The following is a 16549-nucleotide window of genomic DNA, read 5'->3' as shown; positions in this document are numbered from 1 at the left end:
CTGATTGTTACTAAATGGTTGTTAGATCATTTCTGAATTGTCCCTATCAACAGAAGACTGGTAGGGACCAAATATTCATAAACTTTAACAGCTGTGTAAATCGCTACTGACCAGAATGTATTATCGCTAGTGACAAAACTTAAAATGTAAACTCACGATTAGGTACACGTTTTTTACTTTCAATTTTCTAGTTTAAGGTGAATTATATTTATACACGTTTACAGTCAACAATATAGCAATTGAAGGACCAACAACGAGGTAAGCTTTTTTATGCGTATGATGATAGATACGTGATATGTCTACTATCGTTTGATTGGTCTTGCACTGTAAGGACAAATCTAATTCGGCGTATCATACGTGTATGTAATAAATAATATTATAATTTAAAAAAAACAAAGGCCATAAATGTGAAGAATATATTATTTCCATTATTTTTGCGAATTTTTCAGCTATTTATTATACATCTATATTTTAAAAAAATATAGAAAAATAAAATGTAATTTGTATTTAATTTATTATTAACTAATAATTAATAGTTATAAATTTAAGTTGTCTAAAATGCTTTAATATCCATTATTTAATATAACATACATATATATATATATATATATATATATATATATATATATAAACAAATAATATCATATCGACTACGTGGCTATTATGAATAATTATAGTTTCCCGTTTACCACGTGAACGAATTGACAATATAACCTATATAACATAATTATTTTAGAAATTGCACAACTAACCTATTCATAGTTAGGTATAATTATATTACCTATATACATATCGTCTACTTTATTGTTTTGTTCCTGAATCGATATTGATTTCGAGGCTTTGTCCTAGCAACCCTCAAAAACATAATTCCCAATTTGCGTACAAGTGTGTATACGCCAATTTTACGCGTACAATTTTGTCACTGCTATTTTATGTTATTCGTGCCACATTTTATTCCACATATATTTCATACCTAACGGCTAATGTGAAACTCAATGACGAAGGGAGTGACTTACGTTAGGACAATTTTTACTGTTGCAGTCCTATAGTGGCACACAGGAAAAAAATACATAGTTGGTCCTGCTAAAATTATTATAGCTAATATAGGAACAAAATAAATTTCTAGTTGGAATAATTAAATAAAAAGTTGGCCGAACTATTTATTTAGTTATTCCAATTAGAAATGTATTGTGCCCCTATAATAACCATAATTTTAGTTGGACCAACTATGCATATTTTCTGTGTAGGTACATCTTGATAGATATACATATAAGATGAATATAGTATTCTTGATGTCTTATACAGTATAAGTTATACTACCGACATAGCCTAAGTTTTTTGTATACGTCCATTGTTACCTAAACGTCTAACAATGATAAAATAAGCTACTGAAATGTATTTCTACTTACAAATGTTGTACATATTAATATGTTTTATAATATTTCTAATATTTTTAACAAACCTTAAAAAAAAAACCATTAAAAAATATTAGTGCTCCTAAATTGTTGTACATAACTGTGGAATATATATAGGTATTTACACGGTAAATGCTGAATGGCTAGTATGTAATATAGGGAAATAAGGCGGTTTTGTTCCCGATCGGTCCTAAATTTGTATTTTAAAATATGTTTAATGTGCGAGAGCGTATACAGAATGCACTCTTGAATGGTTTACCTGTGAAATTCTTATGTTCTACCGAGTTGACAACGTGTAAAATGTAATGGTAACACGTGAAATGTATGTAAACAAACCGAAAATTTGTTGGGATTTTTTTAAAAAAAGAACACTACATTAGCCGTCAATAAAACGCATCCGCTCGGGCAGAGGTGACTTATCCCGAAAGGTTTCTCTGCCGGGCACAAAGGTCTATGCAGGTCAGCCAGACTGCGAGGAGCCCGGCGGCCGAGGCGACCCTCTGTCTACCTTTTTTACCCCTCCACCCCGGTCATCTACCACCGTACCTGTTGACACCCCCATAAATATATACGGTCTAGTATTTTCGAAATTTCTCTACGGCGTTCATTCGTCTCCGGCACGCCAGTCCGGTGTCCATAGACCAGCAAGTTAGATCTCGTGCAAACACAGCAAACCTAATAATATGTGTCAAAAGCAGTTGTTAAAAATGAAGACCAAGAGGAAGTGTTACAGGAAATCCGCGATACCCGTGCCCGAAGGTATACGTACATATTATTATTATATTACGCTATCGTGCATAAAAATTAACTCAAAAACAGATTTTATCATATTTGCTTTTACTACTTTATCAATATACACTCGTATTTAACTACTATTTTACTAATACTGCGATATTTAACTACATCTACGTGGCGGCTAAGTTGTAGTTCTGAAATGGCCACCTTTTTTCTGTTCTACGTTTTTTTTAATTTTTTTTATTATCAACAAAATTGCGTCGGAAATATTATTCAAGTACGTGAGTCTGGAAACGTTTGCGCTTAAACGGATTTCGATCGTTAGTAGATAAATCACGTTTCATAGCGCGAAACCGCGTGCGTCACTATCTCGGTGTCCCCCCTTGCACGCGCGACACCGGCTTTGCTCTCCCTATTTCCCTCTCTTTTTTTCTTGTTCAAACACTTAAGCGTTTTTAAGCCGCGTTTGGCCGCCATTGCGGTCGCGAAGAAAAGCCAAACGACGGTAAATATCAAAGCTGATGTAGTTAAGTATACGGCTGGCCATTGCGGCCGTTCTGTTTTGTAGCAAAAACGAGATTTCAACCTTTTTTTTTGCGGTAGACGACATTTTTTCCGAATCTAAATTTATTTGAAATAAATGAACGTTAAAATTGGATTCAAGACTACTTATGGACGCTACCTTCTCAACTTGGTTTAACTTGGGTCCACTTTCCAAAAAAACCTTTGATCTATTCGGATACCGTTTGTTAAACAAGAGCCGTGTAGTGTTATATTACTATATAACTATGATCCAACAATTAAAATGGTGCATTTCGAAAAAAACGTACGCGTTCTTCACGTTTTGTTAATTATATCGAGGTATTGTTTTTCTGTTTGCTAAATGACGTAACCGTTTGAAATATATTGTTATGAGTACACGTCGAGACATTGCACCGTAAAATTCCTCAAATTATTATGACGAAACGGAATGTGTGTTTAAACAAAATTTGTTAAATTTATAAATATAATACCCATACTTTTTACCGTACTTGCCCGCTTATAGACTTTAGAGAAGTTTGTGACATTTTTCAATATTTATCGTTGGATTATTTATCAAATCCAGTGGGTTCATTCATTTGATCTCGATTAAAAACTTTACCGTTCTAGTTGAATATACATATTTGTTTTAGAGTCGACTGAAAAATAATTGTGCGATAAGAAATCAATGATTATTAAATGGAAACTCTTAACTCATAATTTACTATTATATTTTACGATTTTTTCTTACACTTACATTTGCGTTTAACAATAACAAGCTATCTGTTATCGCACGAATAGGTAGTTGTTAGAATATTATTTGCAAGTAGTTTCTAGGTACACAGCAGTGTTAGTATCTAAAAAAAAAATATGATGACATTGACGTTTCAAATCGAACTGGACGTTATAGGATAGTTATTATTCTATGTTTACGTTATACATGTAGCATTATGATAACATTTTTTACATATTGGTTTTCGAGCGATGAAACATAAAACCGATGACATTGAACTAAATACATCAAACATGCAATAAAAAGCATTACAATCTGAGTTCAGAAAGAGGACTTGTCCAAAAATGTGAATTTTACAGGAGTCACAAAAAACGGTTAAAATTAATTAGTAATACCTAACATTCTGTAAAACTTCTTACAAGTTCATTAATACCATTCTACAAAGAAATATCATGTTTTGGTCGCATTCAATTTTTTTATTGTGTCGACCGTAGCCATTTATGAATTGTGTTTCATGTCTTATATTTTATGAATTCAACAAGAATTATTAGGAATAATACTTATCTTTCACTTTCCATAATACAAATGTATACTTCAATATCCTCAAGCATTTCAAAACATATATTATATAACTGCTGAAATTAGACACACTGACCATATGCGACTACAGGACATGTCTCCTATTAATATTAAATATGCATTTTGGTGTTGGGAGGAAAATTGCGCGACCAAATAACTTTGCCGAAAAAATTGGACATGTCCTGAACTTAGCGATTTGTATAAATTTTAGCTAATTTATGAGTATACAGTTTCAATTGACAATTGGTTAAATATCGGATCCGTAAGCTTATAAGAATTATTCTATACATTGAAAAAAATGTGATTTTTTTGGCCTGCGCAGTATAAAATATCTCAAGCCAACACTCTATAAAGATCAAACGTACTCTTACTATTATTTATTATATGTATTCCTATTTCATAGTAATACGTTAAGTAGACCTCTCGGCTCTCAACACCTTCACGCGTACCTTATGTTGTATACACGGTATAATATACCTGTAGCTGTAATCTGTAATCTGTATTGTAATACATATTTCTTATATGACATATAGTTTCCCGGTCCTGCCGATATTCTTAGAAGTCGGACAGAATTTGTGGAAATTATACGTTTGTCGGTTATAATGAAAATATAAGCATGGACAAATCAATTATAAAAAAAAAAAAAAGGGCTACGGAGTTAAACATTTTTTGTTCTATACTTTACGGGGCTTCTATTTCAAATAGATAAAAACGCACCGCCCAGCGGCTAGCCTTTTGTGTAGAACTACGTTTACAGGTATACTGCATTATATACCACCACTAGTATTTTTTTAATTTTAAGTTTATAGCAAAACGGTTCAGAGGAAAATGACCCGTCGCGCAAACGTATACAACAAACACGCGAGGTCAACGGTTTTTCATCAACGGATATAATATCAACATTCCGTTTTGGAAAAGACTAGGAAATAAAACAAAAGTGACCGTTTTTATAAACAATATATCCATTGTCAAGGTTGCTTTGGTAAACAAACCGCGGCTATGTGTAGTCGAATTATATTAATGTCGTTTCAGTTCCGATATAGTTTTGAACAGAGTCGGTTCAGTCTCAGATAAAAAAAAAATATGTGTACACTTAAAACAATACAGTACTTATAATTTCTTTTCTTTTTCTCCTACTATCGTGTCCGGCACCACAAATACCGTTGATTTATTTTGTCAATTTTTTTTTTTTTTTTTAATTTACATGTGTATGTGTCGTGTGCGTTCGTGTGTATTGTAATAGTTTTATGCTATAGAAAAACAAATTTCAAAATGCACGCTGGCGGTAAATCCGCATCTCGCGCGTTTACTCGGTGTATATTTATTAATATATATTTTTTTTTTTTTTTTGTGCGTATTTAGAGATGAGAGAGCGGAGTAGAAACGCTGCCAGGACGCGCAGGGAAAACGAAAATGCAGAATTTTTGGAACTCGCCAAGCTGTTGCCGTTGCCTTCGGCCATTACCAGTCAACTAGACAAAGCTTCGGTGATCCGGTTGACGACTAGCTACTTAAAAATGAGACACGTCTTCCCAGACGGTAAGTACCTACCTACCCAACAACGTAGTGAAAACGGAAATCTAATAGGCGCATACCGATTTGATCTTTACCGTTTATTTCTATTGCACCATATACATAGGTCTGGGAGACGCATGGGGTGCTGCCACGCCGCATAACCACATCAAAGAAGCGTGCATAAAAGAACTCGGCTCCCATCTACTACAGGTAAATATGACTACTTTGCGATAAATCTACAGTTCAACAATAATTATAGGCTTAATAACAAGTAAGGCGATGAGGGAGATAAACGACGTGGAACGATCTTGTGCTTAGAATTTACATTTACGCATAAGGTCAGGTGCCCCTCAATTTGCCCCAATTTTTAAATGGGTATTAATTATTTCAACGTTATTATTATCAATAATCTACATTTTTTTCTTTAAATTAACTTTGATCGACTTCCGCAAAGGCTTTGTAGGTTTTGAGTTTCTGTCAACAAGCTTTTTATGTATAGTTTTGGTGTATTTTTTATTTTTTTTTTTTATGTACTATAGAGTCTGGACGGATTCATATTTGTGGTGGGCGGAGATGGAAAGATTATGTATATTTCAGAAACCGCATCGGTCCATTTGGGTCTGTCACAGGTAACATTCAGTATACATGTTTAACTAATTTTGATTATTTGTTATAATATAAAAATATATTAGTATTATAATACATGTTTTTAAATATTTCGACATACCTATATATGTTTTTATACGTTTTTTTCTTTCGATATTATATTATATAACTATTTTTATTATATTCAAAGTATTAAATAAATCATAAATAAATACCACTATAATATTAATTTTTAACTGCCAGGCAATAGATTTATATAGATATAGACTATAATCTTCGTTTTTTATAGATAATACATATTTTTCAGCTATCATAGCTTAGTAATACATCCAAAATCGTATAATAATATTATATTTTTGGGGATTTTTCCTATCGACTTATTTAGGTTGAGTTGACCGGCAACAGTATTTTCGAGTACATCCACCAAGCTGACCACGACGAAATGATATCAGTGCTTAGTCCTCATCATCTGCCGCCTAATTTAATGCCGACCGACAACATGATGTTAAGTGAGTATAAATTGAAATACGTTATCGACCGATTAAATATAAACTAGAAAAAAAAAATACAAAATGTAAATTTGTTTTCTCTATTATATTAAACTAACTCATTTGTTTTTGTATTGTACAGACTTTGAAGTGGAACGTGCATTTTTTCTTAGAATGAAGTGTGTATTGGCCAAAAGGAATGCTGGCCTAACTACTGGCGGTTATAAGGTAAAATATAAATGATTACGATTTATGATATTATTATTGCTTAAATTCTCTAAATATTTTTCGCGACACAAAAATACCAGTAGAATGATTAATAGGCCACTGTTTACTTCTAAGCAGTTGAAATCTTTTGTTTTACAATATGGGTTATGACGCGTATTATAGTACCTACCTATAAAATAGGTTTTGTAATACTATTGATCTTAATTGTTCTTATCTACGATTATTATCGACGTGAAATCTTAAACGTTAATTTACATAAAAATATTTAAAATAATTTTAATTTATCATAATAAAATTGTTTAAAATAGTGCGTGGTTAAATACAACATAATAGAGAGTATATGACAATAAATTTAGCCTTGGGTATAGGTGTAAAAATCTATAATGGAATTATAAAGCGTTTACAACTTGAAGTTTGAATACTTAGAGAAATTACTTTAGAAAACTGGTTAATTTATATTATGTTTTCAATTTTTTTTTTGGGAAGGAGGGGTTTCAATATTAGAAAAGATTGTTTAAGGTGATCTCAGCCTTTGCCATTAAAAAATTACCGTCTTTTATTGTAATTGCCTAGCTAAATGTATTGTACTTATGCGACAGCTACGCTCGTTGATGCAAAATGCACCTTAGTGCATATTTTCATTTTAATTTTCGAGGTTAATGACTGCTTAGTATTATTATGTTTATACCATATTTTTAACTGCAGCCTAAACAATAGAGCTATAAAACCGTCTGGTAGAAGTTTAAACACCCGTTCGGTCAACTGAAGAAAAAAAAATAAACGTGTTTACTATATATTCGTAGTAACGTTCACTGTTCATATAATAGTCATCGTCAGTCTTAGTATGCTAAGCGTAAACTAACATTGAAATAACAAAAAAAAAAATAATTTTCTGTATCTATAATTACTCAAAGTTCATTCTAGAGTCGGTTCGACCACATTTTTTTGTTATTGCCTCATAATTTTTAACATTTTTTTTTTTAACATCTCAGCTTTATGCGTTAAAGACAAAATAAGAACTATTGTATTTAACGATTAGTAGGTACAATGACAATTGGCAAGTGGACACATATAACGGTTTTAACTTTATAATAACTAATAACTGAAGGGCACAGGGGAAAAACGGTAGTAGTCACATTATGAAAATTTTAGAGTATATCAAAAACAAAGTTCGTGAATTCCTCTCCCATTTACATAAGAACAAAAAAAATCACATTAAATGCTATTCTAATAAAAAATGTATTTATTTAAACAATCTATTGACACAAATAAAAAAAAATAATGGCATAAATTGAAAAAAACGATTTGAAAAAAAAAATTGTCATAATGTGACACTACCGTTTTTCCCCTGTGCCCTTCAACTAATAATAGGAAGTAAGTGTGAAGAAAAATAGTTTTAATTATTTGGAATTTGGAAACTGTATTTATTGAAAAATATGTACTGCTATAATATATAAACTCGGCGGGCATAAACCTACTGTATAACCATAACATCAAATAATATAGTCACATTTACATAAACAATGAACATAAGGAAAAATCGGTGACCTTGTAAATGTGTTTAAGCTATTTAAATATATAATTTAAGCCTATGAACGCGATTTTAAACACACCAAGTTTAATGCGTATGTCTTGGAATAACTGTTAAAGTATTCGACATAATTAGGGGAATTATTTGTTAACATTTTTTAGTTTTATCTCATTAAATTTTTTTTTTTTAATATTATTGTGTATGAAATTTAGTAAAACAAAAATAAACCAATTGCATTGTTCAGCAAAATTTGACCTTTTTTGTAACACAAGTTAAAATACATTTATTTGTCGCTAAATCTGAATCTGATCTCAGAATTGTCTTAGCGCGTCTTAGTTTTTTTACCACCTCTATAAAGTTATAAAAAGCACCGTTGTTTGTTGTTTTCAGCGTGTCATGTACTTTGATTGGTTTTTTAAAATGTATTTTCAAGTATACCTAGTTTTTATTTCATTTTTTTTAGTTAGAACTGGTCTCATCATTTAATTTAGTGTGAAAAATGCTAATTTTTATTTCGTAAACGAAGCTTGGATTTATGGATGTGTTTTAAAAACAAATTACCGTCTTAGAGAAATTCTAATGGCAGAAACAGAATTGAAATTCGGATACGATAACAAAAAAAAGTATACAATTTTTATATTTTAGTTCTGGTCCTAAAATAGTGTTGTTTGCGTACCTTAGATACCTTAGAACTAAAAGTTCAAACTGCTCCTAACCACAACAGAAATTTCAACAAAATTATGATGTATTTTTTTATTGACCCTTGGTTCTAAAGGGCGGGGTTAACGTCAAATGTTCACCACAATGTTGACTGCAAAGCCCACATCGTTCTATGGGACCCATGCACGAGAATGCATTTCGTGTGTTTCGGATTTAGGAAAATCGTACATCATGTATGTACATACTTTTTTAGTAGACGTTGTGATTTATGATCTTGATTTTACTTTTTCTGTTTTTGTTGCACTCGCCAACACAGGCTTAAGTGTAGACCATAAAAATCACTCATGTGCTCGGCGGCGGCGTGTGTTCGTGCATACATTACACAGCTAATGCGAGCCATAGTCGGGCCCCGTAATAAACTCGCGCACTGTATACAGTAATAATAATATAATATTACACGGGGAGGAAGTGAGGTGGTGACGATTGTTGTATAATACAAGCGAGAGGGTTCAAAATATACAAGAACGGATGCGGTTGGGGAAAAAATATAGAAGAGACGGGCGCCATGTTGCAGTGGCCAGGTGTGTTAGCGTTTATCGCCGCCGCCGCCTTACCTGCGTAGGACGAGCATTTACCATTGGTTGAGCTCTCCGAACACAGTCCTCTCGGCACTCCTCCTTTTTGTCATGACAAAAAAAACAGGAAAACGCCGGCCAAGGCGCAAAAATAACAGATATAATAATAATATCAGGTGCATCAAAATATATGGCGGCGATAGTACTATAATATAGAACGGATTCCTGGAAGCAAAGTCTTGTCTTGGAGCAAATTAGAGAATTAAATAGATTTGGTTGAACGTTGGATACTTATATTTTTATTGTTTAAATTAAAAAAAAAAAAAAAACAATAAATAACCATAATAATTATTGTTAATTAAATTAAAAAAAATAATAATATAAGATAAACGTCGGTAGCTAAGGGGCACTTCCCATCGTCTGTGTGAGATAGTATGTTAATTAATTGAAAAACAAGTAAATTTGTATTAAGGGTACAATATTTTAGTGCAATTTATACAGCCGTTTAATATGTTTTTTGTTGAATTTTTTTAAATTTTAAATAGAAATCGTATAAGAGTACCCCAAACATTTTTTTTCCGGTAACACCGTACAATACGGTAAAAAATCTAACATTTGTAATGGTGGGTGTTGCTAGTGATTTATAATTATGAATCTTTAACGTTAATTTAAAATCGACATTTTCCGGTGATAAGTCATATGAAAAAAATAAATTTTCCTAATTTATATATAGGTTATAGGTATTACTTATTAGCGAATGAATTAATGTAGCGTTATCGACAAGTTTAATGACTACACCGATTCTACTTCGTAATGATGATGTACTGTAAAGTATAATGCTTATATCTGATTTTTGTTCCAAAATTCGACTTCGAACTTTTTGAAAATTTTATTTTATTTAAAACTCTTTTGCCTGTACTCTGTAGGTATTATAGGTACACTGTACAATATCTAGCGTTTAATATCATTACGAATTATAGACTGTATACTATATCTTGCCTACGCCGGATATACCTACCATTTGGCTAAAACTGTATTTTCGGTAAATTTCTACAAAGGCATTCGATGGGAACGCATTTTTGTTTGCGCGCAGTCACGTCCTACGCGGTAATTATAATATGTTTTTTTTTCTCGAATTTTTACAATAACGCGTTGAAAATGCGACGTATAGGTGTAAAATGTGTACATGCACACAATACATTGAAATAGCATGTATGATAATGACGGTAATATAGGACAATATCACAAGAAAAACGTATAACATGGCGGGAGGTATGTCCATATATTTTCTCAGCTCATGGCAAGTCACGTTTTGTCGCGTGGGCGTATGGCGGACCGCCTTTTAACTTTAACGTGTAACGACATTGTCCGAATTCCGGAACGGAACACAGAAGAAGATGATCTTTTTTCCCCTGTACAATACAATAGTATCCTTTTGGTGCTTGTGTAATAGGTGGGCTCGGCTGTGGAATAACATAATAGGTGTGTCGCCGGACGTGTGCAAGTATAATTTGCAGAGTTTTCCCAAAACGTGTCCCCAAGTCGGATGCCGGGAGAGAGTGAAACCATATTCTATAGGATGTGCTATTATACTATGTACCATTGGCTCGGACAACGCCGGCACGTCTGCCCCGTATGCGTGTACTCCACGTGCGGCATATAATATGTGTCACAATAATGTACATCCGAAGATTGATTACGCCGAACCGCGGTCGCACATCCGCCGTGACTTGGGTTAGGTACAGGCATCTAAGGTGTAGAATATGATACCTAAGGTTAGGTTTATTATTATTATTAGGTATTATTGAGACAACTGCGCCTCTAATCCCGAATGCTCATTGATACCTCACGATCGGCTCCAACGTGTCTGGGACACCTATATACGATTTTTATTACACGTACCGGCGTCCATTGTGTCTTGAGGTATTTTTCGGTATTTTTTTTTTTTTTTGTCAGGTCCGTTTTTCTAAAAATCACCTAGAAATATAATATATATATATACATATGAACCGGACGTGATAGATCTGTGCGAGAAGAGGAAAAAATATCTCACACCTGTGAAAAGAGAGATAGAGACGACCCGCGTTTAATTTATTCCAATACTTTTAAATCTCGTCTTTTCGGTCGTAGTCACGTCTCGGCCGTTACATGAATGGACTTCTTGACACCTTCCCAACGCGCGCACGTATTACCTATATAATAATAATACATAATATACATACACCCACGTATACACACACGCTAGTGCAGTATACCGTGTCTATTATTGCACAGACCTTTAGAACAGGTCCCGTACACGTTATGTGTTTTTTCTTATACTATCATAGTTCGTACATCCTGTAATAATATTATGACCGGAAGTGGTAATATTATAACGCATACACATAGTCGTATTTGTAATACATAACTTAAATACGCTTTGTTTACACAAAAGTCTCAATCGTCATTGTACTCATATTATTATGTCAGTCAGCGTGCATCGGCGTCTTAAGGGTAATTATGAACGTAGGGTCACCCGGGGGTAGAGGTGTGGCGGGTAAGCATAGAGGATCTTGAAATATTGGGGCCAGTGGTAAAATCTATAGACACGGGCTCGCTTGGTCGATTGGGTTTTATACCAAGAAAGTTTAGAAAGCGTCGTATGGTCCAAGTGTCGTTTAAACACAAACAACGGCGGGCTCGGCACACGTCCTTCGAACTTTAAAACATTGTCAGCGAACAAGTGCTTCGTTTTCTAGCATTGCCTTTTCGAATTTTCGCCTTTCAACGCCTCGTCACATCTCTGTTAATAACACGCGCAATTCCAATGTCTTAACAACCATCTTTCCACTTTTTGGGTCAACATCAACCTTTGCGTTCTTCTACAGTCTAATCTCTTTTCACGCCATGTCCGTAAACATACCAGGCATTTAAAAAATTTTTTTTTAATCACGTCGACACAACATTAATAATGTTACTAATTAAAATATCGTTTAACATAAACGTTTTTTTTTTTTTTTTTTTTAAATTGTTATTAGGTGATCCATTGTTCGGGCTACCTAAAAGTCAGACAGTACCCGGGACTGGAGACCGTCGGACTGGTGGCCGTGGGACATTCGCTGCCTCCACACGCCATCACCGAGATAAAACTTCATTCCAACATGTTCATGTTTCGAGCCAGTTTGGATTTGAAACTGATATTCCTGGACGCCAGGTAAGTCGCCGGCGCAGCGCAATTGCTGATAAAAAAAAGCACAAAAATAAAAAAAAAAACACTCATCCAACGGTCGGTTACCAGTTTTTTTTTTTTGTGTGTGTGTGTACACTGTACATAAGGGTAAGATACAAATTACCGCGTTGAGCGTACACACGCAATGCTCGCCTTTTGTATTTGATTAACGTTTTTTTCCCCATTGTTTTTTTTTTTTACCGCACGACGCGCTTGCACGGTCGTTAAAAAAAAAAAAAAGTATGACGTTACATTTTACCGTGTTGGATTACAGGGTATCGCAACTGACGGGCTACGAACCACAAGACTTGATCGAGAAAACCCTCTACCATTACATACACGGCTGTGACATCATGCACATGCGATTCTCGCATCACACACGTAAGTGTTACACACTATGTACACATTATACACGGTACACCCAATAAAGCAAGCTATGTGCGTGGAGTGCGAATTGTTATGTACACTGTACAATTAGTGACAGAGCAACCGTTGTGCGTAGAGTGGTTTCGGGGACAGATCAGATATAGCTCTGACGTTTATTGGCTTGTACTTTTTTTTCGTATCAAAAAATACGTGTAAACATATTATCATGTAAGGTCTAATGTTTATGTGTGTGTGTGTTTTTTGTTTTGTTTCTCGCAGTGTTGTTGAAAGGTCAAGTCACCACAAAATACTACAGGCTTTTGGCCAGAGACGGCGGATGGGTGTGGGTGCAGAGTTACGCGACCATAGTGCACAACAGCCGGTCGTCCAGACCGCATTGCATAGTCAGCGTCAACTATGTGTTGAGGTGAGCACTAATATATAGTTACTTACATTGTTTTGCAGTTTGCGCTGCGCAATGTTGTTGTCACGTCTTGATTATTGTGATAAATTATAATAAATATCGTTTGTTTTCAGCGAGTCCGAGGTGAAGGACATTCGTTTGTCGGTTCATAACAACAACCCGTCCGTCCAAAACGGTAACGACGAGACGCCGGTGGTCCAGAGCAAGCCGAAAACGCCTCAGAACCAGAGGCATCCCAACCAGAACCATAGATACCACAGACCGCCCGTGGTAACCGACGAAGAGTACAGCGACTCGAGCGGTGGCCTTTACAGCGACTATGTCAATAACACTACGGTAAGTGCTACACTTTTGGAAATCGTATTTTGAGCGGCATAAAAATGTCCAAGAGAAATGCGCAGGGGGCTCAATAGGGCGAGGGGCCATCCATTCCAAAAGCGTATATTATTTTAGGGGTGTTATAATTTAGTCCCGTTGCTTCTACCCGTGTTGTGCCATTGAGTATGGACGATAATATCTGTCGACATGGCTGTGTTATTTTCTGTTTTAAATTTATGAAAACGTTCTTGGCTTTCAAAGTTTTCAACTATACGTCTTTTAATAAGTAATAACTTAGAAGACGTATAATTAAAAAACAACTCCTCGATAAAAAAAAAATTTTTAAATTAGTTTATAAATAATAATACCTGCTTAATAACTGTTATTGAGATTAATATTCTAAAACAAATCAATTTATTACAAGGACAACTTAACTTATAGTTCATAAAACAATTTTATACATTGAATTTCGCAAATAAATATTTTTATACTTGGCGAAAATAATAATTAATTCAAATCGAAAATTATTTTTACTACAAAATTAACAACGTAGAACATGGTTTACTTAATATATAATTTGAATAATGTATTGGCTATAAAAAAAAGTAACTATAAAAATTAACTTAACTTGGTAAAATGTATAAAAAGTACGCAGTTAAGTTAAGAAATTTAAAATGACCATAACTTTTTTTTTACTTTTTAACCAATACCCAGCCTTGTTAATATATAATTTAGTTCTCTAGAAATGAAATTATTCTTTGAAAAACAATTTTTAATTTTAAGTATTTTATATTGTTTCACACGACACAGTATAGCAAGCCCTAATCTTCTCCTTTGTTTGGGTTGCAGGAACCGCACGCTTTGCAGGCCAACGGTCTGAACATGCTGCCGAACATGTACACAGGCGAGGAGTACATTTATCCGGACCTGTTCTACCCGTACGAACAAACGTGCACGCGGCCGTTCAGCTCCGGTTCTAGCTGTTCCAGCTCCAACGAGAGTGACCGCGGCATGTTAGGCCACCAGGCCGGTGCTGGCGGGTACACGCCGCCGGCGATGCTTATGGGGCACGACGACCAGCACGCCGCGTACCAGACGTTGACGCCCGTCGGCGCCGCCATGCCCACGGCCGCCCATCACGGCGTCATAGTGGATACCCCGCCGCAACACTACCAGGTCAACGAGTACGTCCACTAATTGACCGGCCGCCGTCCCGCGAGCGCCACCGGGCCAACACCACCACCGTTCCTATGTCGTCACTGATGTTGGCGACACAATACACTTGTAGGGACAGTGGCCCACCGGTTCTGCGGTTCGTCATTGTCCCACTAACATCACACAAACACACAAACATTCACAGAACCGTTCAACCGAAAAGCATAGCGTATCAACGAGATTTTAAAACAATGTTACCTATAAACTTTGTTGTGTACTTATACACGGTCGTCGTTTCTTTTATTTCTATTAACTATCTATTACAATAATCATTATTCGTTCTAAGAATTTTTTTTGTACAGATTATTATAATATTTATAGTACAATTACCAATACTATTTCGACTGACACACGACTCATTAACTTAATAATTACACATTTATATTTTTAAAAAAATAAAATATAATATTGTATCAATACGGAAAAGTGTGATAAATAAGTACTATCGTAATTATAGTTAAAATAATAGTACCTATCACTACTAGGTATCAAATTTCATATAATTAGTAATACATTAATGGTAAATAAATATTAAATAATATTATAATATTATACGTGTGAATATCTGTTGTACATATAAATATCTATTATATAAAGAATTATACATGTTTTATATAATATTATTATACATATATTATGTATTGCATATTTTGTTATAGTACGCGACCGGTTTTTGCGCGGTTATATCTTATGTATAAACGCTTGACTTATTTATTCCTGTTACAAATTGTGTAGAATATTTATTATTTATTTGTATATACGTTATTTTATCCTAATGGCTTTATATCATATTATAAACGACTTGTTAAGCTGCGCTCTAAATATTCTATATTATATATTACGTCTACATGTATTTTAGTAATAAATATCTTAAAAAGGAATTTTAACTCTACCGTTGCTTTCGTGTACACTGTTAACCTCGGGGATGGTGTCAGAAAATTCTCTATCCGATGTATATGATCCAATATCAGATCTAACACTCCATTGAATCAAGTGAGTTTGGATATCTAAGGCAGATGGGCCTTGGAGTAAAAACTCATAATATTAAATATGTTTCATTTTCCAACCTTAACCTAAAGAAAAATAGACAACGACGAAAATTGTAAATTTTGATGCAACTGTAAAGGTAAATTTGTCTGATTCTATGTTATGTCTGTGTTGGCCGAGAATGTATTGATTTTATAGGTTTTTAAATTTTAAAAATCGGACTGAACGTAGATCTACCGTACGCTTGAGTTTTTTTCACATAGAAATCGCGGAATTGGTGAGCATTGTTTTGTATACTATGGTTCTCGGCTTATCTCGTTACAGCGGCATAGCCGATCGGTCGAATCGTCCTACGCATATTGTTTAATATACTATATATATATATATACAGTTGTACGCTCTTTTCACAGCACGGCGGTATTGTTTAATGGGATCACAATACAAGGG

General features: G+C 34.2%; 1 protein-coding gene across 3 annotated transcripts in view; it reads left to right on the top strand.

The window, feature by feature from the left end:
• LOC126842926 (single-minded homolog 2-like) overlaps positions 1-15599 on the top strand; it is a 32845-nt gene extending 17246 nt beyond the window's left edge. The window contains exons 1-11 of one of the 3 annotated variants that reach the window (XM_050580156.1): positions 50-258; positions 5344-5520; positions 5621-5706; positions 6036-6125; positions 6488-6611; positions 6733-6818; positions 12602-12777; positions 13067-13173; positions 13438-13585; positions 13696-13918; positions 14750-15599. In XM_050580156.1, coding sequence (XP_050436113.1) covers positions 5346-5520; positions 5621-5706; positions 6036-6125; positions 6488-6611; positions 6733-6818; positions 12602-12777; positions 13067-13173; positions 13438-13585; positions 13696-13918; positions 14750-15097 — 1563 coding nt within the window. In that variant the 5' untranslated portion in view covers positions 50-258; positions 5344-5345 and the 3' untranslated portion in view covers positions 15098-15599. Of the gene's footprint in view, positions 1-49; positions 259-5168; positions 5267-5343; positions 5521-5620; positions 5707-6035; positions 6126-6487; positions 6612-6732; positions 6819-12601; positions 12778-13066; positions 13174-13437; positions 13586-13695; positions 13919-14749 lie in introns of those variants that run through there. The other 2 variants (XM_050580154.1, XM_050580155.1) reach the window with 2 other exon arrangements.
• The last annotated feature ends 950 nt before the right edge of the window (positions 15600-16549 follow it).

This window comes from Adelges cooleyi, unplaced genomic scaffold (assembly GCF_023614345.1).
Source record: "Adelges cooleyi isolate 19-005CV unplaced genomic scaffold, UGA_ACOO_1.1 ACOO_flye_CR_arks_rails_tigmint_CR_PRNA_574, whole genome shotgun sequence".
Classification (NCBI taxonomy): domain Eukaryota; kingdom Metazoa; phylum Arthropoda; class Insecta; order Hemiptera; family Adelgidae; genus Adelges; species Adelges cooleyi.
The sequence above is the reverse complement of the archived record's forward strand: the minus strand, read 5'-3'. Positions and strand labels throughout refer to the sequence as shown.